This window comes from Metarhizium acridum, assembly GCF_019434415.1.
Source record: "Metarhizium acridum strain ARSEF 324 chromosome Unknown scaffold_555, whole genome shotgun sequence".
NCBI classification, from domain to species: Eukaryota; Fungi; Ascomycota; class Sordariomycetes; order Hypocreales; family Clavicipitaceae; genus Metarhizium; species Metarhizium acridum.
This window is the reverse complement of record NW_027094039.1, coordinates 1398822-1426739: the sequence shown is the minus strand read 5'-3', so window position 1 is coordinate 1426739 and position 27918 is coordinate 1398822. Positions and strand designations below refer to the sequence as shown.

At 51.0% G+C, this 27918-nt stretch overlaps 6 protein-coding genes across 6 annotated transcripts; 4 read left to right on the top strand and 2 right to left on the bottom strand.

Annotated features, from left to right (window-relative positions):
* Window positions 1-1921: 1921 nt before the first annotated feature.
* On the bottom strand, window positions 1922-6774 carry J3458_019154 (uncharacterized protein; the record flags this gene model as incomplete). Its single annotated transcript, XM_007808165.2, has 1 exon — window positions 1922-6774. The coding sequence occupies one exon, from the start codon at window positions 6772-6774 to the stop codon at window positions 1987-1989; it is 4788 nt and encodes a 1595-aa protein (XP_007806356.2). The 3' UTR covers window positions 1922-1986.
* An 8715-nt stretch (window positions 6775-15489) lies between these two features.
* On the top strand, window positions 15490-18427 carry J3458_019153 (uncharacterized protein). Its single transcript, XM_066121431.1, has 5 exons — window positions 15490-15626; window positions 15692-16269; window positions 16437-17003; window positions 17074-17735; window positions 17802-18427. Exons 2-5 carry the CDS (start codon window positions 15927-15929, stop codon window positions 17961-17963), a joined length of 1734 nt encoding a protein of 577 aa, XP_065973789.1. The 5' UTR covers window positions 15490-15626; window positions 15692-15926; the 3' UTR covers window positions 17964-18427.
* Window positions 18428-18962: 535 nt separating this feature from the next.
* J3458_019152 (uncharacterized protein) lies at window positions 18963-20876 on the top strand. Its single transcript, XM_066121430.1, has 2 exons — window positions 18963-19839; window positions 19980-20876. The coding sequence occupies exons 1-2, from the start codon at window positions 19572-19574 to the stop codon at window positions 20711-20713; spliced, it is 1002 nt and encodes a 333-aa protein (XP_065973788.1). The 5' UTR covers window positions 18963-19571; the 3' UTR covers window positions 20714-20876.
* Window positions 20877-25103: 4227 nt separating this feature from the next.
* On the bottom strand, window positions 25104-25565 carry J3458_019151 (uncharacterized protein; the record flags this gene model as incomplete). Its single annotated transcript, XM_007808162.2, has 1 exon — window positions 25104-25565. One exon carries the CDS (start codon window positions 25563-25565, stop codon window positions 25104-25106), a length of 462 nt encoding a protein of 153 aa, XP_007806353.2.
* J3458_019150 (uncharacterized protein) lies at window positions 25275-26962 on the top strand. Its single transcript, XM_066121429.1, has one exon. The coding sequence runs from the start codon at window positions 25885-25887 to the stop codon at window positions 26311-26313; it is 429 nt and encodes a 142-aa protein (XP_065973787.1). The 5' UTR covers window positions 25275-25884; the 3' UTR covers window positions 26314-26962.
* Window positions 26963-27037: 75 nt separating this feature from the next.
* J3458_019149 (uncharacterized protein) lies at window positions 27038-27875 on the top strand. The gene is made up of 3 exons (XM_007808161.2): window positions 27038-27191; window positions 27253-27639; window positions 27701-27875. The coding sequence occupies exons 1-3, from the start codon at window positions 27125-27127 to the stop codon at window positions 27790-27792; spliced, it is 546 nt and encodes a 181-aa protein (XP_007806352.1). The 5' UTR covers window positions 27038-27124; the 3' UTR covers window positions 27793-27875.
* Window positions 27876-27918: the final 43 nt, after the last annotated feature.

Here is a 27918-nt window from a genome sequence, read left to right as displayed (position 1 = left end):
CAGACAGACAGACAGACAGACAGACAGACAGACAGACAGACAGACGAGACAGTCGTCGAGATAATGATAATGTAGACACGAAACACGCCAGAATAATCGCCAAATATATGCTTTGGCAGCAAGGCAAGCACATGAGCACTTCCTAATGTGGATGGACACGGCCTAGACTAGTGATGGATGGATTGCATTGGGTGTCAGAGTTGCATTTACCCCTGCCATGAGCACGCAATGCGCGAGAACGCAGGCTTTACCGGCATACCGGTGAATATGCCGACGCGGGGACGAAGAACGGGCGTGGCACTTGATGCCGCGCAGTATCAACCATGTAAGTCGGTCCCCGGCCAACGGGGCGTCATATCGGGCCAACAAAGAGGGTTTTTCTTCATGACAATTCACGCCGTGACAGAAACACACATGCAGGGTCTTGTAGTTGAGTTCTCCAAAGTAGCCAGGAAGAACTCGCTCCGGGAGGGTTCGCTTCGCTTCGCAGCCGCTACCTGTCATATGTGTGATTCACTCCAGCTCGCCGAATTCCCAAACGAGCATGCCGCGCGGGCCCAACTTGGAAGTCGCCTCTCCGTTCGGGGGCCTTGGTCTTGGTCTCAGGCCGAGTGCTTGTTTCCGATGGACAGCCGGATGCCTGGACCGCGCCGTGGGCGCTGCAAACCGTCACCTCGCAGGACCCAAACCCCTGTTTTCCGCCGGCCGCGAGAACGCCATGTCTTTCGTGAAAGAGCAAGGTCCTCGGGCGTTGGGCCGTCCCGGCGCAAGGCTGCGCGATACGAGTCGACAGCCGAACGAACCAAGCCTGTGGGTTGCACAGGATAGCCCCGGGAAAAGAGAGTCGGGTTGAGGTGAACCATTTATTCGGCGCATGTCGAGTCAGCGGGCTGAACCATTTGATGCAAGTCTTTCTCGAAGAGTTCATCGGCTCGTCGTTTCGCCCTCTTCGCCTAGAGGGAACCGATGACGACGTCATGCTGCGTACCATTTTTGCAGGCCAGTGAGGCATGAATACCTGTCAATGTTCTGCAGTGTCATGGCAAGGCAGGAAGTTTTGACCAATTTTTTACCTGCTTCTCGACATCTCTTCCTTCCTACCCCGGCCGTCCGCCTCCTGTCCGATTGACATCTCAAGTTGCAAAATTTTGGGCACGTTCTGTTTCTAGTGAGGCTTGCCAATGTATTCGAATCAACTCGCTCTCGGGATACGAGGCCTGTGGCAGGCTGGTGATTCGACAGGAAGAGAGGGGGGTTTCGTTGTCATGGCTAGAGGCTTTGTCTTTGAGACCTTGTCGTTCCGCATGGCTTGTCCTTTCTAGCCATTGCGGCAAACGGCTTCCCCTCGTTCCTCGTGCAGAATCGATAGGCAGATGACGTCCAGGCTTCTGCGTGCTCTCAGACTCTCATCACACACATGGCATTGCTCCTAAGGACCGCATGCCGAGGCCTGACTCAGTGGGATGTTGCGCTCTGAGACCATCACTCCGCTTCGAGGCTTCCGGGACCGCGAGCCTGGCCCGTGGCCCCATGGGGGATGATGCGGAAGCAACTCCGTAGAAGAAGAAAACAAAGAAAACCGGACCGAGGGATGATTGGCAGACGCCTGGTGTATGTGCCAGCGGTTGTGCGACATGTGATACAGACAAGCCCACGGGGGGTTGGCCCATCAGGAAGGCGTGCTTGACTCTCTGTGCCTTGATGTCGTACAAATGAAAACAATAGCGTTGGAGCTCCGGCTCGTCATGTGATGGACAGTCTTGGTTCTGACGCGTGGTTATGACGCAAATAGGGCGTTTCTAAAGTCGGGCTGTTACTACCTGAAGACGAGGCCCCCAATACATTGTTTGCCCGTCTAAACAGTGTTTAAACACTAATCTCACTATCCATACTGCAGCCCGCATTACACGGTCTTATTGTGTCTAATTCTTTTCGCTTCTAAATGTAGGTTGGGCTGAAAGAGGTGGCGAGAGAATGCAAACGACCCTAGAACCACTCCCAGACATGCTTCTTATACCACGGCTTCTCCTCCTCCTCCTTGTATCCTTCCTCCAAGACATCGTGCTGGCCCACAATAGTCAGGAAAACCTCATTAAGAGTCGTGGGGGTAACGCTGTAATGAGCAATACCCAGCGCATCTTTATGCTCCTCCAACATGACAAGCATCTGTCCAATTGCACTGCTAGATGCCGAAGCGTCGTTTTTATTACAAGACTTTACATGTGGTGTTACAGACGAAGCAGGAATGGAGTAACGCATCTGTCCGTGGAATGTCTCCTGCTCAATATGTGCATTGGGGAATGTCTGAGCAGTCCAAGCCCGGATACGTTCCATTTCTTCCGGTGTAGAATGTGGTGCCGTCTCGCACACAAGATGCACGTGGAGAGTGTCACCAAACCGGTGCCGCAGCGCGTCCGTACTTCCAAGAGCGAGCATGCGCTTCGCCATGATGCCGGCGCGGTTCGCGAGGGCGTCGGCTTCTTCCATGCTGTGCGTGGTAAGCAGGATAGACCGGCCCGGTATAATTGTTTCCAAAGTCCGCCACATGACTCTCTTGGCCGCGGCATCCAGTCCCGACGACGGCTCATCGAGGAGGATAACGGACGGGTTGCCTGTTAGAGCAATGCCAAGAGAGAGTTTTCGCTTGTTGCCGCCAGACAGGGTGTGAGCCATGACCTTGGTGTAGGCACCGAGCCCAACTGCGCGAACAACGGCGTCGACCTGTTCCTCGACGTTGAGGATCCCGCGGATGCGAGCAAAGTGCTGGAGGTGTTCTTCCACCGTCATGGAATCAATAGCATCAAATTGCGGGCAGACGCCGAGGTTCTGACGTGCCAATGCTCTGTGCTTGGTGACGGAAGCGCCTTGGACAAATACATCGCCACCGTTACGGCTGGGGTGCAGGTCGCCGCGAATCAAGGAGATTGTGGTAGACTTTCCGGCGCCGTTGGGGCCAAGAAGAGCGAAGACTTGGCTGCGGTCAACGCCAAAAGTGACATTGTCTACCACAGTGTTCTTCTTGAATGCCTTTGTGAGATGGGCGACTCGAAGACCGCTCGCATCCTGCCCTTGCCCTTGCCCTGCATTATCGACACGAACCAGCTCGTTTGCAATTTCGGGGTCATCAACCTCGGCAGTTGGCTTTGCTTTGCCTGTAGCGTATTTGCCAGCACCGGTCTCGAGCCAAATGACCACCACGAAAAGAAGGATTGCCTGTACAGCAAGGTACAATATCGGCCCTCCGTAGGCAATGATGGCTCCTGGGTAGCTTTGGAGCTTGTCTCCATCACATGTAGTTGAGAATGTATTGAGACCGACGAAGAATGCTCGAATGAGAGAGCCGGTAGGGAAAATGACAGCAATGACCCAGTGAGAGATGAGAATATTTGTGTCAAGAGGGGCAGCCTCAGAGTATGTGAGAATGAAGAGGAAGGAAATCATGTACACTGCGAACCCCAGACCTTGAAGAACGGCCGTTGCTGCGTATGTTGCCAGTGCGCTCTTGCAGACCAATGAAAAGAAGTATGACCAGAGAATTGTCACCATGCTGTAGAGCATGAACACGGGGAACAGATACCCAGGATGGTACCAAATATCAGACGTCGCTGCGAAGATAATTGCAACAAGAGCCATGGAAACCAGAATGATGGAAAAGTCAAAGAGCAAGTGTGCCGCCCAAACGGGTATTGTTCTTGCTCCGCTCGAATATTGTAAGCCACGGATCTGTTGGCGTTTTTCAAAATTAGGATAGAGACCAAATAAGCCCGGGAAGATGGAGCAAGCAATGCAGAAGTAAATAACCAGCTGCAGAGCGTCCAGAGTAGACGGGGCAATCGGGGAGTCAAAATGCGTATATCTTGTCGCAATAGTCATGTTTGCCAGCATATTGTTCATCAGATTCTGTGTCAGGACAGAAGTATACATGGAAAAGTTATCAGCTCTCCAGGAAACTGTAGGCACTGATCCAGAATCTCCTAGCCACCATCCGCCAGGAGACACGGCCCTGCGGTTGGTTTCGATATAAGATTGCATTTCAGACTGGGAAGTGACTAATTTGAGAGAGAAATTGCCAACATCGACAGAGCCTGGAACGATCGTTTTAGTGAGATCCTTCGCAACGCTTCCGTTGAATCTAGAAGCTGGACCCCCGACTAAATGAGCAGAAGTGTAAAACTTGGTAAAATCACCAAAGCCAGCTCTTGTGCTGGATTCCCTGGGGCTGCACCCGACAGCGGACTTATCATTGACCAGCATCTGAGTGATGGCAGCGGCAATGATGGGGACAATGAATGCGATGGCGTAAGGAATCCAATTTGTCTTGAGGATAGTGATTCGTTTGCGAAGGAAAACCAAGATCTGGCTTGCCCAGTTTACCGGTCGGCCGGATAGGAGACGCTGGTCGAGGGCAGCTCCTTGTTTGGCGGCGTCTTCGGAGTCCGAGAGCCTCTCCTTTGTCGCCAACTGTCGAGTCTCATTGTTTTTTCGGTTCATGTCCTCGTCATCTCTTACTTCGTCAGCAAGGTTCAAGAACACATCTTCAATAGTCGGCCCGGAAAACTGATAGGGGATATGAGCATGCTCCAAGACGCGAATGACTTTTGCGGCGAGGTTCGATGAAGGTGCAACGTAGGTGATCGTGTTAGAAAGTTCCTTTCGTTGGACTCCGGGTACCTTGGGAGCGTGTTTCATGTATTTGGCGTTGAGAACATGCACCCGATAACCAGCACCGAAGTGGTCTTTTAGCTGGGCAGATGATCCTTCAGCTCGAAGTTTGCCCTTGGAAAGGATAGCAATATTATCCGCGAGTAAGTCGGCCTCATCCAAGAAATGCGTAGTCATGACGATGGTCCGGTTTCCTCTTTCTGACAGCAGAATATCCCAAATCTTCCTTCTTGAGAGCGGATCAATGCCAGACGAGACCTCATCCACGCAGCACACAGAACTACCTCCGGTTAACATCATACCTAACTGTAGTTTGCGCTTCTGACCACCTGAAAGGGTCTTAGACATGGCTTTTGTCTTTTGGCTCAGACCAATGGCTTTGATTAATGCTGTTGTCTCCTCCTTGGTGGCATATCGTTGCGGCGACTTCAGCTGATTGAAGATGGTGATATGCTCTTCGACGGTAAGGTCATCCCAGAGCACATTCTTCTGTGGTGCGATTCCCAGACCACCCCTCGCATCGATCGAGACGTTTCCAGTCGTGAAGTTGCTAATGCCAGCAATGATATCCAGAGTTGTACTCTTACCGCTCCCGTTTGCACCAAGCAAGGCCAGTATTTGGCCCTTCTTGGCAGTCAGGGTGAGATTATCAACAGCGACAACCTCGGGCCGCGGTGGAGAAACGAATGAGAAGAATCGACGCAACAAGCTTGGGCGGTATATTTTGGTCATATTCTCGACGCGAATGACATGGCCGGCCTGGGCGGCAGCCTTCTCCGGCGACGACGCGCTGCGAACGCCAGTGATTACTCCATGCATTGCGCGCTCCAGAAACGCAGCAATGAAGGGGTAAATGAGAAACTGCAAAATCAGAAACACCCACAAGACAATGCCAGGAAGGCTCCAGGGACTATCTTTGTGTGTTTTGGTCAGGCTCGCTCCTTGGCCGTCTTGTTCGTATCGCGCGATATATGTAATGAAGTAGACAAAATTGCACGGGGTGAATAACAAGGCGAGAACGGCAACAGTAGCTGTGCTTGGATTAGGAACCGCTTGTGCGACGATGCCCAATGCAATCCATACCACGGCCGTGACGACGCCAGACATCTGGGCCTTTCTCCAGAAACATGCACCGAGGAGGGACATGGACGTGATTGCGAGCCCGCTGAGGACGAAGAAGATGATCATGATTCCAAAACTGGTATTTTTCCAAATGAGGATTCGACAGACTACGGATGCAATAATCCAGCCGGGCAAGTAGGTGATGATGAAGGCATTTTGGTGAGAGACCAAGCGCACGAATTGTCGGTGCCAGCCCCGTGTCGCAGGCATCATGGCATCGGTGAGTTGAGAAATACCAGTCTCTCTCTCCGTTGCGATCAAGCCTGGCATGTGGTAGCATAATCCAATGAGAGCAATCACAAAGGCGACACTCAGGTAGTTGATGAATGTCTTCTGGTACTCGCGAAGGACCTGTGCTTGACGTTCATCTTCCGTCCCCTGGGTGTAGGGGTACTGTTGCACCTTGGAGGGGAATGACGAGCCAGCAATCGCGGCGTCAACAGCATGTTGCAAGGGTAGAGTATAGACCTCGGGGTCATTATCGTCGTGGTCGTTTCTAAAGTAGAGTCCCAGCCCGGCATCTGCTCGAAGCGTGTAGTTCCAAATTCCACTGCCGCCCTCATCAGGGGAAGAATGAAACACGACAGCACCATAACAATTCGAGGTGCCGCGAATCGTGCTTTTGCAAACACTTCCAAGGTCGTCTTCGTTGGAAATTTTGGTCGCATTCTTGTCTGCGCCACCAACAGTCTTCGAAAGGGAGTCAATAACGCGATCAATTTCTCCACCGGCGTAACCCGTGTTTACGAAAGCGACGGTATCGCGACCTCCTTGGGCTTTTGAAAGCGCCTCTCCAAGAGAGAGGATATTTTGAGGAGTTCCGATGCCGAACTGATCATTGGGGTTGTTGAATTTCTGGCCGAGACCAAGGTAGAGAGATGCGATGATGGGAAGAACCAAGGCGCTGTAGATGGTGCTTGTAGAATGACGGGTGAGAATTATTTTGAGAGTCTTTTTTGTGAGAGTCTTCGTTTGGCGATATACATCCATGGTGAAAGATTCCTGCACGCTGTGGGCTCGTCTTTATGATTGGGGCCTCTTCTATCGCGAGATGGTTGCTCCAGACCGATGGCCCGAGAGATCAGACTAGACGATAGCGAGTTATGTGGATGGACCCATAGGGATAGCGTAGTGCTAGAATGACGGTGTTGGTAATGATGCCAGTGCCTTACTGTGGTGATGGCACACTCGGGCGATTTCAATCTGTGATGAGGCCGGCACGCAAAATGGAATAAAATCCAAAAACCCATGAATCTCTATTTCTCAAGCTCGCCAGAGTCCAGGCAGGGAATGCCAAAAGATTTGCTCCGGGAGTGCGGAAAATATATAATAGATTCACAACCCATCACAATGTGTCTGGTGTTGTGAGGCCGTCTTGGCTGATGCGTCCATCCCGTCGCCGTTTTGCCTTTTTGGGAATATTGAACCGCCGTGTGGATCCTCGCATTTCGCATTTCGCCTTCTCGCAACTTCATGGCTGTGCTTGGACTGAACGCCCTGACGCCAGGCATAGGCGCTGCTGGTCTTATTTGCGTCAGAAGGCTGAACATGTGCTGCCACGTCATTTGACTTTCATAACATTCGTCTGCTCAAAGCTTGGCGTAATCCAAATCCATTTGTTAAATCACTGCCACATTGAACCTCTCTCACTATAAGCTGGCCAGATCATCCCCGAGACCCAACTCTCCTTGTGACGTACTTGGTTGTCTTCCTCCGTTATGAAGACCCGAAGCAAACTTAATATCCCTGTTACGTCACCCGCCCAGCCATCTCGTGCTTTAGGCGAATAAGCTCCAGGGCCAAGCAGCCACAGCAAAGCGGCTGTCGGCACAGCCCAGCAGCTGAACCCGCGTTTTGTGAAATACGCAGAATACGCGACGTTTGAAGGGGTCTACTATGCTTGGGACTAGGAGGCGCCGTTGTGCTGCGCGAGGCTGTTAGTTTGTGGTGTACGGAGTGAATTCTAGGCAGCCCTTAAACCAACCTTCGATTGGCGCAATTGTATGTGAGTTGTCATGTGAAGTGAGGTCAAAGAAATATGTCTTTTGCACAATCCCTGGAGAAGTTGACTGCTTGTTCGATCAATTGCAGCAAGAGGAGGCTATGCTATGCCGCCAACATGCCTCGTCATCCGAGACAAGCCCGTCACTCGAGTGGCCTATAAGTAATAATATCAACCGGTGAATTCGAGCTTTGCTCATCGGCTTTAAACCGTTTGGGGACACATTTCCATCATTCTCTGTAATCCTCCGGTCGCGAAGTGGGTGTCGTAAACATGTTGTCGTTCGCAGGTGGGCTAATGTCCCGCGACATCTTTCGCACCCAAATGTCGCAAACCTTGATTTCATGAAGAATATTCCAATCTTGGCGCTTACATCCTACCAAATGAAGTCACAAGTTTCGTCTCGTCATGCCTTATACGTCTGACCCTCCCTTAGCCTCGAGATGAAATAAAGCAAAGGTTGTAAATTGGGGAACTTTCAAGCTGAGGCAGCGTCCGACAAGGCAGTTCCCAGAGCGACATTCATATTGCATGTACGTGCTATCACCAATCCAAGCTCCGCATTTCATCTCACGAGTGAGTTACGCCGAAACTTCAGGCACGCTATGGATCCACGAAATCATGAATACGGGCAGGACGTTAAACATATTCAGCTGTGTACACCTTGTAAACTTCCCATCCGTGAGAAGTAGATCATATGCCTGACATATAGGTGAAATCAATTATCGCCTCAAGAGAACCCCTTTCAGAAGCCCCTTTCAGAAGGGCTGATATTAACTTGTGGACTGTGGAACTTTGGATCATCAGGAGTATTAGACGTGAACCGTGATAACTCGTCACCGAAAACAGTTCCTCCGAGTAGTACGTGTGTATAGCATCCCCAACTTTTAAGCCTTTGTCATGCTTATTTTGAGTTCGGTAGGATTCGGCGCTGCCAAATATTACGCCGCTCCTCAGAGCCGGGACGATAATGTTCAACAAAGGATGAGTTAAGACGGAAAAATTGAGGAAACACCTTGAATTGGTTGCTGCAAAAGACATTCACTCTAAGATCCACCTGTCATCATGTCAGTAGAAAGCCATTAGAGGCAATTGGGGGCCAGACTCTCACTAGTGCTGGGCAACATTCGGTATTCTTGGCCCATTTTCACCACACCAAAGTGGTGATGATCCCGTATCAAGCAGATGCTGAGAGAAATAAAAGACTTTAGAATAGACAGTCAGGGTTGGCCTTGGGAGATAATTGAGTTGTGTTAGGGTTAGCCAGAAAATTGGAGCTGGTACCAGATGAGTAGTGTGGTGCTTGCTTTTGATATCATGTTATGTACCCCTGCAAAGCCTTTCTGGCAGGCAGGCGAGCGAATGTACAGAGCCGTCCCACCGCTGATCGCCAGCATGTGGTGTCCATCATGATGGCTGCCAGGCTGGAAAGTTGCCGACATATCGAGAGTGGAATTTGATCAAAACGTTCATTCGTGGAATAGACTTGTCAGAGTCGGAATTTTCAGATGCAACATATTGGATATCAACGCCATGTTATCTGCAAACATTCCATTCTGATATGGGTACACCATGGCGGGCGTACTTTTCTTTTGCTTCAATGGCTATTCGAGGTCGCTACCGCTGCATCAATTTGACGTCCAGCTCCAATTGGCTAACAACCGCAACCGGGAAGTTCATTCTTCTCATATGAGTTGTCCAGCATCGGTAATACTGCTCGATGCTCTGGGTCCGAGTAACCAAGAATCACCTGCAAATGTGTTTTCTGGCAGCGCAAGCACAGCCTAAATGTTGCTCGGTGTTCTTGAATGTAACTGTTCATATGGCGGTTCTGTAACTACCTAGGTAGCTTACACAGTAAGATTGCGTGCCTGGGTCGTGTAACTGGTGCAACTTCTGCAACGGGAGCCAAGGAATTTAGAGGTTGGCGGCCTAATCTGGAACTTCTGGATACATGCTCCCAAATAACAATGGTTGTTATTTTCGATTGAAAACGACTGTAGTATGTGTTGTGGCTCGAGTAAGACCGATTTCGAAGGGTTTAGCTCGTGAACCATACAGTGGTGTGAGCTCCGGCCATTGCGCATTAAAATCTTACCTGCACTCGCGCTACATAATGTCCTTCCTGAAATAGATGATATTAGGTTTGGCTAACCCGAGTTTTTCATGAAGTGGAAGGATCAGCACTCCACGTGAGAGTCCCGGGTTCTTGATTGGCAAATTGGGCGTCGCAGGGACTCCTGGATGATGATGATGAGGCGGCTGTCCCTCGCCGTTGGTGCTTTTACTATTGACCGTATGTCAGCGGCTGTCGGGAGAATTAGCCCAGCAACTTGGCTTAGGTACTTAGAAAACTTGTATGGCCGGCTTGACCGACGGGAGAGAAGTGTCATCTCCCTGCTGAATGCTCTCTTTTCTGTATTTGCATTGTCGGGCGTTTGAACCGTCGCTCTTGACACAAAGTCGCGCCCAGTGATCAGAGGCCGCCATGGGTTTGTCACTTCAGGTGTGTACTCGACATCCTACACTGCTCTCAAATCTGGACGGGAAGCAGCTCAAATATAAATAAAGATCGGAGAAGATTACCACGGGCAGAATTAAGTGGATAATGAGAGGATTCGAGATTTTCGAGCAGTAAGTCCGTAGGCGATAAAGGGAAAGGAAAGAAACGAAAGGTGAGGAAAGAAAACCATGCTGAGGAGTGCCAATGCATCACAAAGCACTGAACTTGACTGTGCAAATACCCACATGTAGTTACTGCAGTAACATTGGGGGCATTGCGGGGCTGTGATCGATTGGTGGCTCCCATCGCACCTTCCAACGAAGTCAAAGCTTTGACCTAACCGTGCCCGCCTGGTTGTTTGTCGAGGAACTTTGATCGTAACTGCCTCATCACTTCTCCTGTTCTCCATCATCTTTGTGTCTTGTGTCGGATCATTTCAATCTCGGGCTTTGGTTTCCACGATCCCTCTTCTACTTTGGTCAGTATAAGTCTTTCACCCACCAACTCCTTCCAGGGAAAGTAAATAATTGGGGACGCTTTCGGCGCGACTCTACAGTCGGGCTTCCTTGAGCAACTCACGCTCAACTTCGATTCGGCACAATCTTTGCGTCGAGACGTGGGGGCTAATACTATCCCACGACGAGTCGCCAACATGCTATCACACGTCTGTGAAGAATGAGTCTGCCGGGGATGAATCCACCGGCTCACGATGTTCATGGGACTGGAAGCTCACCACGCGGTAAGCGCGACTATTGATGCACCATGCTACTTAAGGAATTCGGTTCAATGACACAAGAGTCACTAATCTTCGATTTTGTTGCTTATTACAGAGTGCTAGAAGCGGGAACAGTCAGCGACAGCCGAATGAGTTCCGTACCCAGGCGGTGATCCTCAAGTCTCGGTGAATGATAATGGGGCTCAGTCCACATGTACTCCTGCGTAACTTATCATGGGCAGTGCCCCAAAGACCATTATACCCATCAAAATACTCAAGCTACACTCTGGTTTCAGCTGGGAAGCCGTAGACAGAATCCTTTGCCTTACCACAACAATCCTCGTCACTGTGGATACTGGTCAACCATCTTGTCCCCTTTCTTTCCCATGGCGAAGTCGGCGCGAGGTGGCCAATCAACTCTTCCAAATCATGGAAATATCAACCAAATCGATTTGGCCTAATTTTATTTGGGCCATGTGGTTTAAGAGGTCGAGGCTGGTGCCATGCGTGACGCTAACGCCACGTTACCAAATTCTCTACTGAGCCACAGACGCGGAGCCGTAGCGTCCGCAATGGTGTCGTAACAATTTACCGCCCCTAGTCTCGGAGAGAACCGATGTGGCTAGCTGCTGGTTACGAGCTTCGAATGGCTGTCCTCCGGCTTCAGCGAATCTTGGTACGGGCCGAAGGTCGCGAGTGCCAGAGACCCTGTTGGTTCAAAGCAGTGATGCAACATAACCAGACATGGCTTTCACCGCGGCTCAATGGTAGCAATGGTAGCCAATATCTTCTGAGATGGAGAGAAATAAGAAGGCGTACCGTGTCTTTGTGATAGCCAAGAGTGAGCAAATGGCTGCGGTTCAAGGTCCAAGCGTCTCGGTAGTAGCCGCGAGATCACCTCTTGATAAAAGGTCCGGACATAGCCTTGGCATAGGTTAATCATCTGACTATAAAACATAGTGAGAAAGGGGCCTTACTATACAGAGCACATTAACCATGAAGGCGAGTTGTATCTGTGGCGCTTTGGCAAGCCAAGGTGGCGGCAGCCTTGACAAGTCATGATAGTACGGGAGTACCAAGGCTACCAAGCCACCCGGAAAGCCTGTCGGCCACTGATATTAGCATCTATCCAGCCTTTCGAAGTACACATACTGCGCGACTCGGTACTCCACGGTGTGCTGGATGATAATCGTATCATTTGCTGGGTTCTCATCGATCACCTATCATGCTGACGAGACGAATCGCCAGTTAGGAAATTGGGCTGGTGGACATTCAAATCCTTTAGTCTCGTCAGGGCAAAACTGAATCGATGTACTAAAGACACAACCCTAGCATGGAGGTGAATCTTCATATGTTGAGTGCTAATTCAGGGAGGGCCTATAGATACTGCAATAGGGTTGGTTGTCATTAATTGCGGGATATAGTAACTTGTCGCGCTACGGACACACCTGACCAGCAGCAACCCAATTCTGAGACTCGATTTGTCTACGACTCCACTTGCATGGCTACTCTCGCTGTCAGAAAAGCGACAGCCGAACCCAAAATATACCGGTATGGGCGCAATTAGACAGAAGTGAAAAACGGCAGCGCGCATTCATCGGGAGAGACAAGATGGCAAGGCCGCTTGCTACACATTAGCACGTAAGACAAGGTGAATGATGGTCGGGAGCAACGAGGAGGAAACCTTGGATTGAGCGACATGCTACCAACAAAGATTACTACCCTGGCTACTATCCTGTCCATTGAGATGTAATATGGACGGGGATAACAAGAACAGGGCTTCTGTTGACTGGTTAGTCAAACGATCACGGCCGGCAAAGTACAGCCAGATAGATTGCCGACAAACTTCTTGGCCAGACAAGAATAACTATCGATTTTTCTAGCAAGTGACTTATATATCGAGTTCTTAGTTACACTCGCCCTTGCTCTGTCAGCAACTCGTCATCCCAGCCCGTATTCCATACGTACAATGGCATCAAGTAATCCGTACCTCTGGGGAGACCTCGCTTGGTTGATGGCGTGTGGCGTTTTGCAAGGTTAGCAAGCCCGATGCGCCGATGAAAGATGCCAACAATGTGGGGACGCTCGAATGCAAAAGCCCAGATTATGTTGATTGCTTGTCTGTGCAACATATGTCGGACAGTTGAAGGCAGATGCAGAAACATCTGAGACTCCTAAGCGCAGAGTCTGTCGCCATTCTCATGAGATCATGCTGCGGCGGATACGACGTAAACATGCCGTTGCCATGAAGCCGTCGACACAATCATGGTGATTGGCCATTGGAGGATCTTTTCAACTCCGAGAATGTCTGTCACCTGTACGGGACTGCACTGTTAAGCACTTGGCCAAAAACAACATGAGTTCAGCTGAGCCGCTGCCGACCAACTTCTGTCGACTTGGCCGCCACCAGTTCACAAGGGCCATGCAAGCCCCAGGAACACATGTACAGGGAAAGGTGGGGGTGATGTTTTTGTTGATGGTGCGGGTATGCAAAGTTGTCAGCCTCCCCACCACGGAGAAACGCCGTTTCGCTCGATAAGACGGGTCGGTATCTGCGCACTTACGGAGTACGGGGTACTCTGTACCTTCTTTTCTTGTTCTTGTTCTTCTTCTTTATTTCTGAACGAGGCCAAGTAATCGGCTATATTATATGGTTTGTATGGTGCTCTATTGACTTCATCCACAGGGCATAGCTCAACTTGACATGTGAGCAGACGACAAAACGGTAACTGTGCCAGCGGTAGCACTCGGCCGCTGGGGGAGACTGCAGTGGAGCATGCTGACCAGAACTGGGTTGTGGAAGTATTGTGGAAGAAATGGCCGCATGCAGTTTATTTGGCAAATTCACTGTCTCAACTCGTCCGCAATCAGTGCACCTTGAATTGCATGAACCAGTAACGGAACGCAAATGGTGGGTGGTGATGAAGGCGCCGATGTCCAGCCCATGGGGCCGTTGGAACGCGACAATATATCATATGAAGATTTCACAAAGCATAACCACCTACCTAGGTAGGTAGGCATTGCAAAGCTCTTTAACGTCTTCATTCTCTCAACAATGGGAGAGCACGGGCCATTGCTGGAGGTCAAACTACCCCGAGGAAGTAATTGATAAAATGGCGGAGATTGATTGACCTTTATCCTAGGCAAGGCAGCAGGATTCTTTGCAGACAAAGATCCCGAGACGAGGCGCTATCGCATCACTACATGGCCGCTCTTCTCTTTTCATATTGCCTGCGTTCAGGGAGGTTGAGATTGGGCGGATCGCGGATCGCGGATTGCACCTGGCCACACATCCCTTGTTCGTAATGCCAGCAATGAGGTTGGTCCCTCTATTACCTGGACCTAGGCGCCTAGTCCCCGAACGTGACGATGATGCTCTAGATGCTGGTCCATGCTTCACAGGCATCGGCCGAGCTCGGGGACAGACTGAGCATGACGACCTGGCAGAGACTGGTGCCGAGAAGGGGGGTGAAGAGAGAGACCGCCATGTTACCACTTGCGCTCTCCGCTCTTGCCCTTGGCGGCCAAAACGCCGGGGTGGAGATTCAAATCCGATCGAGACTGGTTGTTCCGGTAGTTGTTGTACATGGGCTTTTGTTTTTTTGCCCGGTCTCAAGTGTCCCGTGCCTCTGTCTCCGCCAGCATCTCACAAGCCAAATGCATGTCGCAAAAAGGACAGCACATTTTACTAAACGACAGGCCTGGACAGAATACCGTCCCGTTGAGAAACAGGAAGAAGTAGTAGTTGTGGTTTGTTGTCAAATCAAGTCCACCCTCGCACACGTGCTCGGTTCGGGCCCGGCTGTCAATTAATGCCTTCGGGCGGACACGAAGGCGGACTCTCCGTATCTTTGCATGCATGGTAGGAAGGTCTCCCGGTACGCCCTGACCATGGACCTGATTGCTTTTTCCTCACTGTACTGCAATTGTCTATCTCTTGTTAGTTCTGTCATTGCTTTAGGTCCTCATGAAACCCGAGAGCAGCGAGTTGAACGTCGGAAGCACGTATTTGGAAGAGACCCTAGCCGCCAGGCCTGGCCCGAGCCTCGTAGAGCGCGATCCATGGCTGGACGCCTGAATCGGACGGTCTTGTCTGACGGCCACATGGAGCAGGCACAGAGTTGGGGGGTGTCATTCTGTGGTGTGAAGGTGACCACCAGACGACACCCCCTCCCTGTTAATTCAGTCCAGAGACTAGCTTGGCTGTCATCCAGGAATCTGGTTGACGATGACGGGCCGGGGGGTGCTCTTACAAGCAACCCCTGCTCTTGTTCGTTTTGCATGTCTCTGCGATCTCTTGTACAGTGTTGACACCTTACCAGTCCTTTTGAGGTCAGTCCGCTCAGCCAACAAGACCCCCCTCTTACAGCCCACTGATGGGCATAGGCAATTCCTCCCAGAAGAAAAGAGGATGCCCTTTGGCGTACGGGAGACTCCCCGGACCCATCCTTATGAGAAAGGGGGTGTGAAGAGAGAGGTTTGCGGTTCGAGAACATGAGGGTCGATGTACACCTGGGCCATGTAAAGGAGACTTCTCAAGAGTACCTCCCACCATGTTCGATACCCAAATGAGAGCTCACGGAGGTACTGCTTTGTACAGCGGGACCAAACAAGAAGCTGGGGTAGGTTCGAGGCCACTATGGCCAGCTCGGCTTTGCCTCGTAACAGGGTTCTTACCGGTTTACAGATATATACATATAGCAGGGTCACAAAGGCATCTCCAACGAGGAGCTTTGCCTTCATCTTTACCATCCTTGAATTCCTCAGACTTGGTCTATATGCGTGGCTTCCCTGTTATATAACACCGTCGATGATTTTGAGGCGCCGGATATCAGGAACGTCCTCTTGATTGGTCCCTTGGCCTACCTAACCTCCCTCTGCGGCCTCCCACCTATCACTCACATTGTCCGATACGGAAACCGATGTCTGTATTGACAGAGACGTGTTGGAATCATCCAGCTGGCTCCGCACCACTGTCCGGAGACACGGTGGCATTTACACCGATCTCTTTTCCAGCCTCGCCAAGTTCGACATCTCCTACAGCAGTTTCACACCTACCACCCGCGTCCTTCTCGGTTACCCATACAGACGTACAATGCCCACCCATCAACCGCATTCGAAATCGCCGATATAGCTCTAGGATGCCTTCGAGCTCGTCATCGTTACCCAATACCAAGGAGCTTAGTATCGAAGATGATTGGACTAGGGTGAAGGATCCAAAGGAAAAGAAGAGAATACAGAATCGGGTGGCACAGAGGACATATCGTAAGTTGCTCATCATGGATGGCTACCCGACTCCGCCTTGGTAATTTCAGGTATTAGAAAGTGGCCGTGGCGTAGTAATTCTGATCAAGCGCTCCAAACGCCCTCTGGTGTCTGGTATTGAGAAGGGCTTTCCCGGAAGGCCAGCTCGCTAATCACTTATGATTTAGGTCATCGAATGAAGGCAAGGCTTGGAGAGCTTCAAGCCAGGTTAGATAGCCACGAGAGGCAGAGAATCCATGCAGTTTCCCATGGTGGGAATGAGATGGCACATGGGGTGACTGGTGTGCCCCTTACGTTTAACCCCAATGCTCTTACCACAACTAGCCATTCCAACGTCAACAGCCTTGCTAGTCTCAACTCGATCTTGACGCCATCTCATGGTGGAGAGACGTCCCAATCGCCATTGGGCAACGACCAGCACCCGCCTGCATTACCTATGCTCCAGACCAATATATACGATCATCTTGCAGAAGAGTCGGGTCCTTCGTTATTCTCGCACAAGACGCAATTTCTGAATAGCCCACCGAACTCTCATACATCTCCTCAGAATCAGAACGGATTGTCTTCTCCTCCCGGGAGACCAGATTCTGAGAAGCCAAACAAAGTATCTCAAGATTTTGTCCTTGATTGTCTCCGTTTTCAGACGCGGCTCTTAAACAGACTCAATACCCTTGAACAGGACTCTGGCTGTTCGAGTCAAGGCACTTACAGTCAGACTGATGGACTTTCACAATGTATGTTCACACGTCCATCTGGTAGACACAAGGAGTTTGTAAATTCCCGTGCTAATAGAATATGTGATAGATGGTATGAGCCAAGACCAAATTGCCTGCATGAGAACTTTTACCCCAACTCACACAGAAAGTGTGGAATTTGCATTTGAGAGTGCAAACGATGGTTGGAAAGCTGATAGCTTCCCCCACAAGCTTCGCCAATCTTCTTCAACCGGATCCATGAGCTATTCTCCAATGTTGGAGCCACCGGCGACACGACTTGAAACCGACATGTGTCCAAGTACTCACCACAGCACCAGCTCCCCTCAAGGACCAACGGGAAGTGTTCCGATTCCAGCGCGGGACGCAGCCACGGATGAGCGTGTGGAAAGGATAATACAGTATTTGCAGTCAATTGGCTTCGAGAGCTTCGACGACTTGGCTGCGGCTTATTATAGTAGGGCGTGCAACGATATGTCACCAATGACAACTGGACAACACATCAGCAGAAACAGGCGGCTAGCGAAAGTAATACTCGATGTATTGCAGGCAGCTGACAACTGGACACAGTGGGAGCGCCGTAGCTTCCATGAGGAGATTCTCAGAGTTGCGGAGTCGGTGGTGACTTCAGAGATATCAGCCATGGGCGATTCCCTCGCATCTCAAATTGCGTCTCTTGCAGAAACGCTGGGTTTCCAAGATTCAAACAAAGCAGATTCCTTGGAGTCTATGAGGAACTTGATTCAACACGAGGTAAGCAGGCTCAAATATGACGCTGACAAGCCGTGGACGAATCGCTAAAAGTGCTGGGTGTGATAGATGCCAAACAGCTGGTCCTTGAATATGATTCTTGCCAACGGGAAGGGGTCTAGGTGGCACAACAATCCGTCGAACATTGCGCTAGCAACCACACTGATTCAGAAGTTTGCCGGAAGACTACCAAAGGATGAATTAATTCAGTGTGTTGAAGCTTGCCTGTGAGGAAAGTCCTATGCGTGGTTGGATGCCCCAAGTGTCTGCATGGATGGGTATTACGACAAGAGACACACGCTGGCTGCATTTTCCTTTCCCGTATTTCATTCTAGGTTTGTTTTAATTCTCGGGGCGACGGCAGGGGAGTTACAAGTGGAAATTGGGTTACTCTTCTGCGGTGCATCTTTTGCTTTTTTTATTGGGATATTTTCGGCCTGAGCTTTTATGAGAGTGGGGATGACGAGCCAAGGGTTTTCTTCTTTGACAGGGTAAATCAGGAACTTGATTCATGTAGGATATGGACAGATGCTTCAGCGGCCAAGGAATACTTGGTGATACTTGTGACCAGGGCTTGCATTGGTGATGGCGGCGATTGGAGTATAGCACGGGGCTGGCGATATGGGCATGGGACCGCCAAGATTTTTGTTTCAAGTACAATTTATGATATTAGGGAATTTTAAGTTGTTGAGCCATTTAACATGCAATGTTTGGCCATCTTCATATGGCATGTGTCGTAGGCGCGCACTTACATGAATCTGACCGGGGGGGTTGGGAGGTGAAAGGTCATTACGAGCCCTGGAAGAAGAAGAAAATATACGGAGCTCTTGACAAAGCGATGCAACTAGTTACTGGGAAGCTCACATGAGCAAAAGTAGATGTAAGACGACGCGAGGAAACTTTAGGTGAATCCGAAGCCTTAATTACGCTTAAGTGAGTGAGACATATATGGTCTGTGTTTGATGAGAGTATTGGACGAAGATGGGAATTGCGAGCTCGGTGGCGGGGGGCGGTGGCCAGCGGTGAATATGCATGCCGTGGCCCATGTCAAGCGGAAAAATTTGGAGGAAATGGCAATGTCGATGTCGATATCGATGCCGGTGATGCCAATTTGGAAATTGGAAGACGGGGCCTAAGTTGGTTGATTGACTGAATAAATCGGATTGTGGGGCTGGAAACAGCATGTCTAACTTGCAAGGAAGGAACGAAGGAAGTGAGGGGTTGCGCAAACGAGAACCGCAGAGATCATCTTCGAGATCGCCATCGACCTTGACATTCCGCACGCGATATTTGACACTCGACACTCGACATCTTCGAGCACTCGTACTTGCATTGTCCCTTTGTGCCGTGCATCTCGGACCACCGTTGGGTGTATGGTTAACGCCGCTGCCTTCTGTCGGACCTTTTGGACCCTTTGCCCTTCCCTCTGCCTGCCACCCGTGGCTTGCTCTGAGCCTGCCGGAGGCAATTGCATATCTGATCGCTGAGAAAAGGGACGGGCCACGTTACCTTGATGAACCTGATGCCTGTTGCGGCATTGTGTTGAGCCATCTATTGTCCTTGGCTCCACGCGACGTGGCACTCAAGCCAGAGCACGCCACCGACGAGCATCGTTGCCACGGGTATAAAGCACAGATCTCGCTGTTGGTTCCGGCCATAGTATCTGGATCTTTCAGGACGCCGAAGAGCGAATTTGGTAAACGGGAATACTATCTCGGCCTTGGATTTCTGGCCGTTAGGCTCCCCTGCCTTTGTCCACCCTCGTTTCCCGCACCAGACCCTTCCTCGCGAACCTCTCCGTTACCAAGCGTTCACCAAGCAAGGGTCCCATCACGAACAATGTTCCCGGGTGGCCCGAACCCAACCCAGGTACAGTTCGTACCTCCCGGCAAGGCTCACAACTCGCCTCTGCCGCTCGTCTTGATTCACGATGGCGGCGGTACGACCTTTAGTTACTTTGTCCTGGGGAGTTTAGCACGCGATGTATGGGCCGTTCACAACCCCAACTACTTTGAAGGTTTGCCGTGGGAAGGAGGCATGGATGAGATGGCAAAGAAGTATCTTGATTTTATTGCGGGGGACTTGGTTGGTCCCGTAATGTTGGGAGGTGAGTTTTTTTTTTTTTTTTCTTCGTCTTGCCCGCTCTTTAAAGTCCTTTCCGGAACTGCTTAATCGGGTCCACGAAGGGGGAGTATAATTTGCGGGAAGGAAATGAGGGCTAATTTTTTTTGGTCCATTGTTGGACAGGATGGTCCCTCGGGGGGTATCTATCTCTGGCCATGGCACGAGCCATTGCTGCCAATCCAGGGGCGTATCCTATTTCAGTGGCAGGGCTTCTTATCATAGACTCGCCGTACCATATTGCCCGGAGCAAGATCGCAGTGCCGACGTCCAAGCCTGAGCTGACCGGCATACCGCCGTTGGTGCGGAAGTCATTCAGTAACTGCGACGATATGCTTCAGCATTGGGACCTGCCTTTGTGGGATACCTCAGACAGTGACGCCAGCACGGATGTCAAGTTGACCGTCGCAGGTGAGACACTTGCCGTCCGAAAAGGGGAGGTCCTCCACAAGCCTGTCGGCTCCGATAGCAAGTGGCAGACGATTGCTGTGAAGACCTATGTCAAAGACGCACAAGCCGACATATCGGGGTCCGTTGCAGGTGGTAGCCCGCCGCCAGCTGTGCTGCTACGCTGCGTCAAACGTGCGAAACCAGAACCGAACCACGTGAGCAGTGGCGAAAGTCAAGATGTGGCACCTCCTTGTTTGGTTGACCTTTTCCGGGATGAGAAACTGCTTGGTTGGGAAGCGCGGTATCCCGAATTCATCAAGGCTGTTATTGATGTTGACGCGGACCATTACAACCTGTTTGATAGAAACAATACTGTGGGGTTAGAAACTGTCACGGCGCAGTTGGCGAAGGGGCTGGAAGTTTTGGATGCTTTGCACGAAGAGAAGAAGAAAGGTGCGAGAGGGCTTTAGTGGTGAGCGTCCGGGGATATAGACTGCATAAGAATACAGCGTGCTAGACGACAACATGGTAGAGTTCTTACTTGGGTCATTATTAGATGGGATGAGATGAGATGAAATTTATAGGTGTATATCGGAAGCCGGTCCTTATTCTCCCAGACGTCTTGACACTGAAATAGAGACACCTAATCGACATGCGCCCTGTCTCTTTGATCCCGCAACTGTGTCTCGTCCCGCGACAAGTAATTCTTGTGTCTGCCTAGGGATCTGCATCTTGTTTGCATAGCGCCGTCAACAGACTCGTGGACCTCGGGGATTGTCTCATGCACACTCGGCCGAATTGACCGCAAAGAAGAGCAAGGTGTGTACGTTTTCATGCAAGCATTGGCCAAGTCTTTATTGTCTGTTTAACCAATTAAAGGGTTGTATTCTCCAGCGATGCATGCCAATGTCTGATTCTGCATTGAAATGGCATATTTCGTGGTTGCTATTTTTAGAGATTCTCACGTCGAATAGACCACAAGATCCCGCGGGGATGTGTACCTCGAAGCACGCCATTGTATGAAACTGCATCCTGTGCACGTCCTGTTCTTGAATGGCTACAGTTTAGGTCCTGGGCGTGGTTCAGTGGGAAACATGACGGTGCCCGTCGGCGACTGATGGGGACATGCATGACCATTCAAAGCCGACATGGTGGTTTGAGCATATACCATGACATGTCTGTTCAAAGGCCAGCTGGGACACATTGCTCCCGAGTACCGAGGAAGAAGAAGACATCCAATCTCTTTGAATAATAGCAGGGCATCCGCCGTCCCCCCCGCGGGTGCTGGCGGACCGGACATATCGAGGACCTGTTGCGTCAATGTCATCAAAGACAAGTGTTTCTCACGCGTCACATACATGCACCTCGACAATGCTACATGAGAGTCAAGGCAAGTTCTTTTCGGGCCATCCTCTGCCCCGTCCGAGCCTTGTAGTCCCCTCAACCCCCTCCCTTCAAGGCACGCCACCGTGACACGACGATGTGTGACGGATCAGGTCGCAGCAGACACCAATATCGGACAATCCGCTCAGCCAGCTAATAGGCCGTGAACTACTCCCTTGGCCCCCCCTTCCGAACAAGGCTGTCCCGAAACCGATCTCATTGTGGCACGACGCCCCCCGAGGTCCCGCGCAGACGGGCATGGCAGCGGTGCCGAAAGCACCGTCCAATTTTTCTACTGGGCCAACGGCAACAACCAGAACATGGAAAGATTGGCGGCCGAGAGACCATTTTCCCCCTCGCACAAAAAAATTACAGGGACAGGGATGCCGTCGGTTGACGCCTTGCCAGGCGGCTGCAAGGCGGCCACACTCGTTCTTGGGCGAGGGTGCTTTTGGAAAATTACCGTCAGAGCTGTGCCCTTGTAAACGTTTAGGTTCCTGGCGGGCCACAGGCGTACATTTGGCACAGAAATACACACAGTTGGGTGCGCAATGTCGCTGTTCTTCCTTTAGAGATGGGGGGTACGATGATCACATTGTCCCTTGAGTGATGACGTATTGCGAGCGGCAGAGCCCAAGCTGGCATTTCACGATCTAGGTGTCAGCTGTAACATACGATCATGAGCTTCGGCTTTGTTTCCAACGATCCTGGACTTTGTATCTTGACACAGAGGCGGGGAAAGTCGTTGCACGGCGCCGACGCACTAGCCGCGCTGCCTGACAATTTTCCCATGACATGTGATGGGGAAAAAAGATGCAGAAACGTCTACGGAGTCGAGAGCTTCCAAAAGAGCAATGTAGATGAAATGTTCCAAGGAGAGCCGCGCGGTTCTGGAAACCCATGCGTGGACTGTATGCACTTACGCTGGCGGTCCAGAAGGGCACTTCTTCTACATTCCATGGTGGGAGTCCCCTCTAAAGACTAAAGAAACATGGAATCTCGCTTGGAGGGCACACATTTAGGAAGAAGGCTGCCAATGTTCCGACCGAGGAGTCGAGGACGGGAGTACGACACACCACCCAGAAATGGGGTTGGTTTGCCTCAGCGCGTACAAGAACGCCACGTTTTGCTGCTTTGGCTTTCTCTTGATAGCAATGCTTATTTAGGTGAACCAGGTCCGTCCACGGGCCCGGCGCCCTGGCTTGCCATTGGTGATTGTTATATTCTCCGGTCGGCTATATGCATGTAGATTACTTGCTGGTTTGCGAATCATGGTCTCAGGGAGAGCAAAGCTGGGATATCTCGGATGACGCTTCGAGGAGACTCGCCATTAGAAATGGCCTCATGGTTTCTGCATGATTCACACTGAAGCAGTGGCCGTACAGTAGAAACTACATGATTCGTCATCTCGCACGGTGGGTAGGGTTTGTCTACGTTTGAGAGCCTTGATGGGCATATTGGTATTTGAGACTTTTGTACAGGTGCGATTTGTACATATGATAGCGGACGTGTGGTTGGAAAAGGGGGTGCGTATTCAGTCTGGCTTTCGCCGAGATGTTGGGTACGTGTAATGTTGCAAGTCGATGTGAAGACACCAGTAACAGATGTGATGCACCCGGCTGAGCCGGCGTCTTTTCCAGCGTGAATATTCGACTTTGAGACGGGTTTGGTCTGTTTATTCTGTTTTAGGGAGCCTGTCTTGCCGTCTTGAGCCAAATACCCACGTCTATGGGATGCGTGCGAAAAGGATGAATACTTGTTAAGTTCTTGTTACGCAAAGGAGTATTTCATTACCCCTGAGACGCTTCTGACGCCCGAATGGCGTTTATACCTGGTAAAGAAGTCTGTACTCAAAGGCTGGCCGGCCGGGATAGCTATTCGCGTCTAGTTTGGGGTCGGATTCTCGCAAGATTCGTCTAATGATATACCATTCTCAAGGCAGTCATTCCATCACCAGAGGCTGTTGACCGCCTGCTGCACTACAAAACCTGGGAAACAAATATAAATATGTAGGAAATCGTTAAGGATATGGTAAACGACTTTACTTTGGGGGCTGAGTCGAGGTATATATGTTCTTTATTGACGACGACTTTTGGCCGGGCTGTCGAAACTGAACCATCTTCCTGGACACATATCCCCTGGACTTTGTATTCCTGGACAGCTAACTTCGACAACCTTGTGGACTTTAATTTTATCTGTATTAACGTAAAACTGATTGAGACACGGTCAAGTCGAGTTAACTGGATGGCTGCTCTATTATCAAACGATGTTGAGGAGAGGAGCAGAGAAAGATTTACACGACCAACGCTTGGATGAAAACATGTGTGCCCACTGAAACATCTCGCTATAACAGTAGCTTCAACTACCAGAAGTGCAAAGCCTCCAGCCGTGCGAGTATAGTGGACACAATTCCAAGCAAGAGTATGAATGGCTGCTATGAAGCTACTTTGCGGTTGCAGTCACGCCATTTCTTCCCACGCGCAATCTATTGTCTCCCAATATCCTCCTGTTATGCTCAGTCAGAGAGCGCAAAACGATCAACTTCGAAATTCAGCTGGAGAACGTCTGGGAAAAGTCTACCGAACAGCGCTGCTTTGAATGTAGTCCCCATCAACGTCATCCACATCTCTAAACGAATAATGGCTGTGCCCCTAACGCTCGAAAATCCCGTAAGCTGATTTTCCGACCAAGTTGTTTCTCATATTAGGCATCTTCACAGTGTTTGCATATCTATTAGTTCTAGATAGGACCACATCTTCATGCGAGACGCATAGAATCGGAAGGGCTGCAAAGTTTCGCCATCCCGGCCATATCTGCCTCCAGGCCTCACTTTACTAAGCCGCATCAACCGCGAGATTCCGGAGCTCAGATTTGGAGGTCGACTGGATCTAAAATAATCCTAGATTCCTCATAGTCCAAGGAACCCCCCACTCTCTTTGATTCGAAGTATATTGTACAAAAGCATTACAACTGGTCTTCGTTTGGAGAGCACGCAAACCAAGTAACCAAAGATCCGAACAAGAAACAAAATATTGACTGCTCGGGTTCGCATATGCTAGAGCCCATACCAACCTATGTGCGCAGCAAAATCTGCTTCGTGGCATTGGGGCTTGCAAACTCATACGGCAACTTGTACGGCTTTTTGCTTGAATCGCTCTGTTGCTTCAACGCTTGACATGGTCGGTTGCCGCACACTGGGTTGCTGACCACACTTGATACACTGTTGACTCTTGTCTGCCTCAGCTGTTCAGTTATCCCACAGGACAGACGGCCAAGTTGTCACATTCTCTTCCCGCCTCCGCCATCTCACCCAGTGGACTTTAACATTGAAATATGTGCTTGAGAGGGGACATATCTTACCTCCTACTACAGACCGCTATATAAGCTAATAGAAATACGAATCAGACTGTGATATTCGGAATCTAATTCCAATAGCCGGGGAACTGAACTAGACTCCAAGCCACGCTATCCAACATACTATGACAGAACCTCATACCACGCAATTAAAACATAGCGTCCAGTAGCAATCACCGTGATGCCAAGCACGCCACGGTCAATCTTGCCAGCCGCCGAATCCTTTCCATTCTTCCCACCACTCGAGGTCCCGTTGTCAGCCTTCCCATCTCCTCCAGCCCCTCCGTTCCCACCGTTATCGCTTCCTCCAGAACCCTTCCCCGACTTTGCCGTATGCGGGCCTGCCTTTTTACTAACAAGTAATCCCGTAACGGCCGCCAACGCACTCATCTGCTCACCGACGCCAGTCCTGCCATCAGAGCCCTCCCGAGCCCAAAAACTCCTACAGAGCCGACCATCAGCTTCGCCCTCGCCCTCCCCCGTGCACTGCTTCACGGCCGCCGCAGCAGAGCTCCTCAGCACGGGGAGGACAGTTTCCGATATAAAGGGCGCGACCTGGGTCGAGGCCGTCCACCCCTGGTGCATCAGGCCCTTGAAGAAAGTTATTTCCGCCAGGCATTCCTTCTCCTTTCCGCAAGCCGCTTCATACGCAACGTTGTAAGGGAAGAAGTTGTGAAGCCCACGCTCGACGAGTTTTGTTCACCCGAGTTTTCCACTTGGAGTCTCCGTTTGTCTGAGAGGGTCGGCACCAGGAATCGCCCGCGGGACGTGGCCTATTTCGGGAGAAGGGCAGGTGACGACGAACCTGGTTGTACATGCATGAAGCACCCAGAACGAAGATGGCGTTGTTTGCGGTGATTTCGGCCTTTGACGTGCGTTTACAGTTGCTGTCCGTCTTTGCCCCATGGTGCACGGCATGTGTCTGGTTGTCGAGGAACCCGATGCCCTCGACCCAATCCCACGCCCTGTCTGCCCATTCCGCATACGTCTTGTTGCCAGTGTATCGGGCAAGTCGGGCGCCGAGACTGAAGAACAAGCCGTTGGGAAGAGCTTGCCATCCCCCAAATTAGCAAAATGGTGGCTGCAACCTCGACCAGAATTGCCGGCGACTGATGCCGAGGCAAAAAGCTCACCATCCTTGTGTTCATATCCCCGATTAGCAAAGGGGACTTGCCACCTCAAACCGCCGCCGCAGGACTCCGTGTCAAACCGCGCAACGAGCTTGTTAAACACATCCTCTACCATCGGCACCCACGCCAGCTTGGTACCGGCTGGGGGATCGGAGAACCCTCTCCCGGCAGCAGCCATGGCTGCCGTCGCCCAGAAGCCTTGATCGTCATTGCCGATGACGTGCGTCACATTGAGAGGCATGAAATTGTTGACCGGGCCGCGCTGCCACATGAGCGCCTGCATAAATTGTAGCTGCCGTGTTTTTGATATCGGCCATGTACGGGACTGGCCAGCCGGTTCACAGGATTCACAAGCTGATGTATACGGTTTTGCTTCGTGGCATACTGCCGTCGTCACTTAGACGTTGAATCGATTGAGAAAGCTGGCTTGGCCGCGACTTGTGCTGCTATCAAAATGCTCGCCAGAGCGGTGTGAAGAGGGTGTGTGTAGCGCATGCTGAAAGAGCCTCGGTGACCAAATGTAAGCTCCTAGAAGAAAAGAGGGGAGAATGAACGAGAGAAATAAACGAATGTCGGGACAGGCCCCAACGGCGTGGGAGCCGTATCTTGGGTGAGGTGTATGATGTTTTGCCGAAAAAGGCAGGGTTGGAGATTGAAGTTTATTGCTGATGCAAAAACCTGCAGTTAGTTGAGATAATGCGGCTCTAGTCAGGAACAAATCGACCTTACCAGGCAAGGTAAAGGCCGAGCAAGTGACTGGCGAGACGGTCAGCCTTAAATTGATGCTTGGCGGACCCGCGGCGACAATAGTACGTATTGATGTTTCCGAGAAATTCGGGGACTCCCTGAAATGGCAAGTCAGTCGCTGCCCCACTGCATCTTGCAACTCCATGCCCAGGGACCACAGTCATCAGCAACGCCATCCCTCTAGCTTCATCCCAGCCTCATCTGCATTGCCGAGTCGGCAATACCAATTCAACACACAACCAGCCCCTTGTACACGCCAAACCAAAAATGTCGTCCAGCATTCGCGATAAACTCTACCTACCAGTTGTCGGCGCCCAGCTCCTGGGCATGCTGAGTACGCATCCCCGACAAACCGGCTAGGCAGGGCACGACCAACACCAAGCTAACATACCCAGTCCTCGACCTCGTCCCCTTCTACCCCAAGTTCCTCTGGCAAAGCCCCTCGTCCCCTCTCCATCCCCTAGTCTCCCTCCGCAAATGGTGGACAATCCAATCCGGCGACCCCTATTTTGCGTCCTCTACCCACGAGCCCTGGTTCGAAGCCTTTCTCTACGTCGAGCTGCTGGTACAGCTCCCACTGACGGCGTATCTCGCGTACAAGCTTGGCTCGATAAAGCCCACCTCTGGCGCCACTGAATTGGCCGCTTTGGCCTACGCGTGTGTGACGTTTATGGGAGCCACGGCATGTGCCTATGATATCTGGCACATGGGCGCGGACAAGGTCGGTGCAGAGCATAAACCACGGCTGTTTTGGGGCACATATCTCCCCTTTGCAGTTATTCGTAAGTTCCATGCTATTCGGCATCTTGTCTTTGATAAATTAGACTGACTTGTCTCTCTTAGCCGCGTTGATGGCCGTGGACATGTACCTTAGGCTGCTGGCGAGGGTCCAAGATCCGCGTCCACCCAAGAAAGATATAGGACGACGCACGTAGGAGCAAATTACAACCAAATCTAGTGTACGGCCGTAAAAGAAAGAAAAAAACTCAAATGGCAAACGGCTACATGTATTAAAGAAGGTTGGGGGGAATAGCCTCGTGCCTACAAGCCAACTGAAAAAA

Bases quoted from the DNA above. Each gene is read 5' to 3' on its own strand.
- J3458_019153 (XM_066121431.1), top strand. From the start codon at position 15,927: ATGTCTGTATTGACAGAGACGTGTTGGAATCATCCAGCTGGCTCCGCA. The intron at 16,270-16,436 runs GTAAGTTGCTCA...CTTATGATTTAG, and splicing joins GGTGGCACAGAGGACATATC to GTCATCGAATGAAGGCAAGG. The intron at 17,736-17,801 runs GTAAGCAGGCTC...TGGGTGTGATAG, and splicing joins GGAACTTGATTCAACACGAG to ATGCCAAACAGCTGGTCCTT.
- J3458_019152 (XM_066121430.1), top strand. From the start codon at position 19,572: ATGTTCCCGGGTGGCCCGAACCCAACCCAGGTACAGTTCGTACCTCCC. The intron at 19,840-19,979 runs GTGAGTTTTTTT...ATTGTTGGACAG, and splicing joins TGGTCCCGTAATGTTGGGAG to GATGGTCCCTCGGGGGGTAT.
- J3458_019150 (XM_066121429.1), top strand. From the start codon at position 25,885: ATGGTGCACGGCATGTGTCTGGTTGTCGAGGAACCCGATGCCCTCGAC.
- J3458_019149 (XM_007808161.2), top strand. From the start codon at position 27,125: ATGTCGTCCAGCATTCGCGATAAACTCTACCTACCAGTTGTCGGCGCC. The intron at 27,192-27,252 runs GTACGCATCCCC...TAACATACCCAG, and splicing joins CCAGCTCCTGGGCATGCTGA to TCCTCGACCTCGTCCCCTTC. The intron at 27,640-27,700 runs GTAAGTTCCATG...TGTCTCTCTTAG, and splicing joins TCTCCCCTTTGCAGTTATTC to CCGCGTTGATGGCCGTGGAC.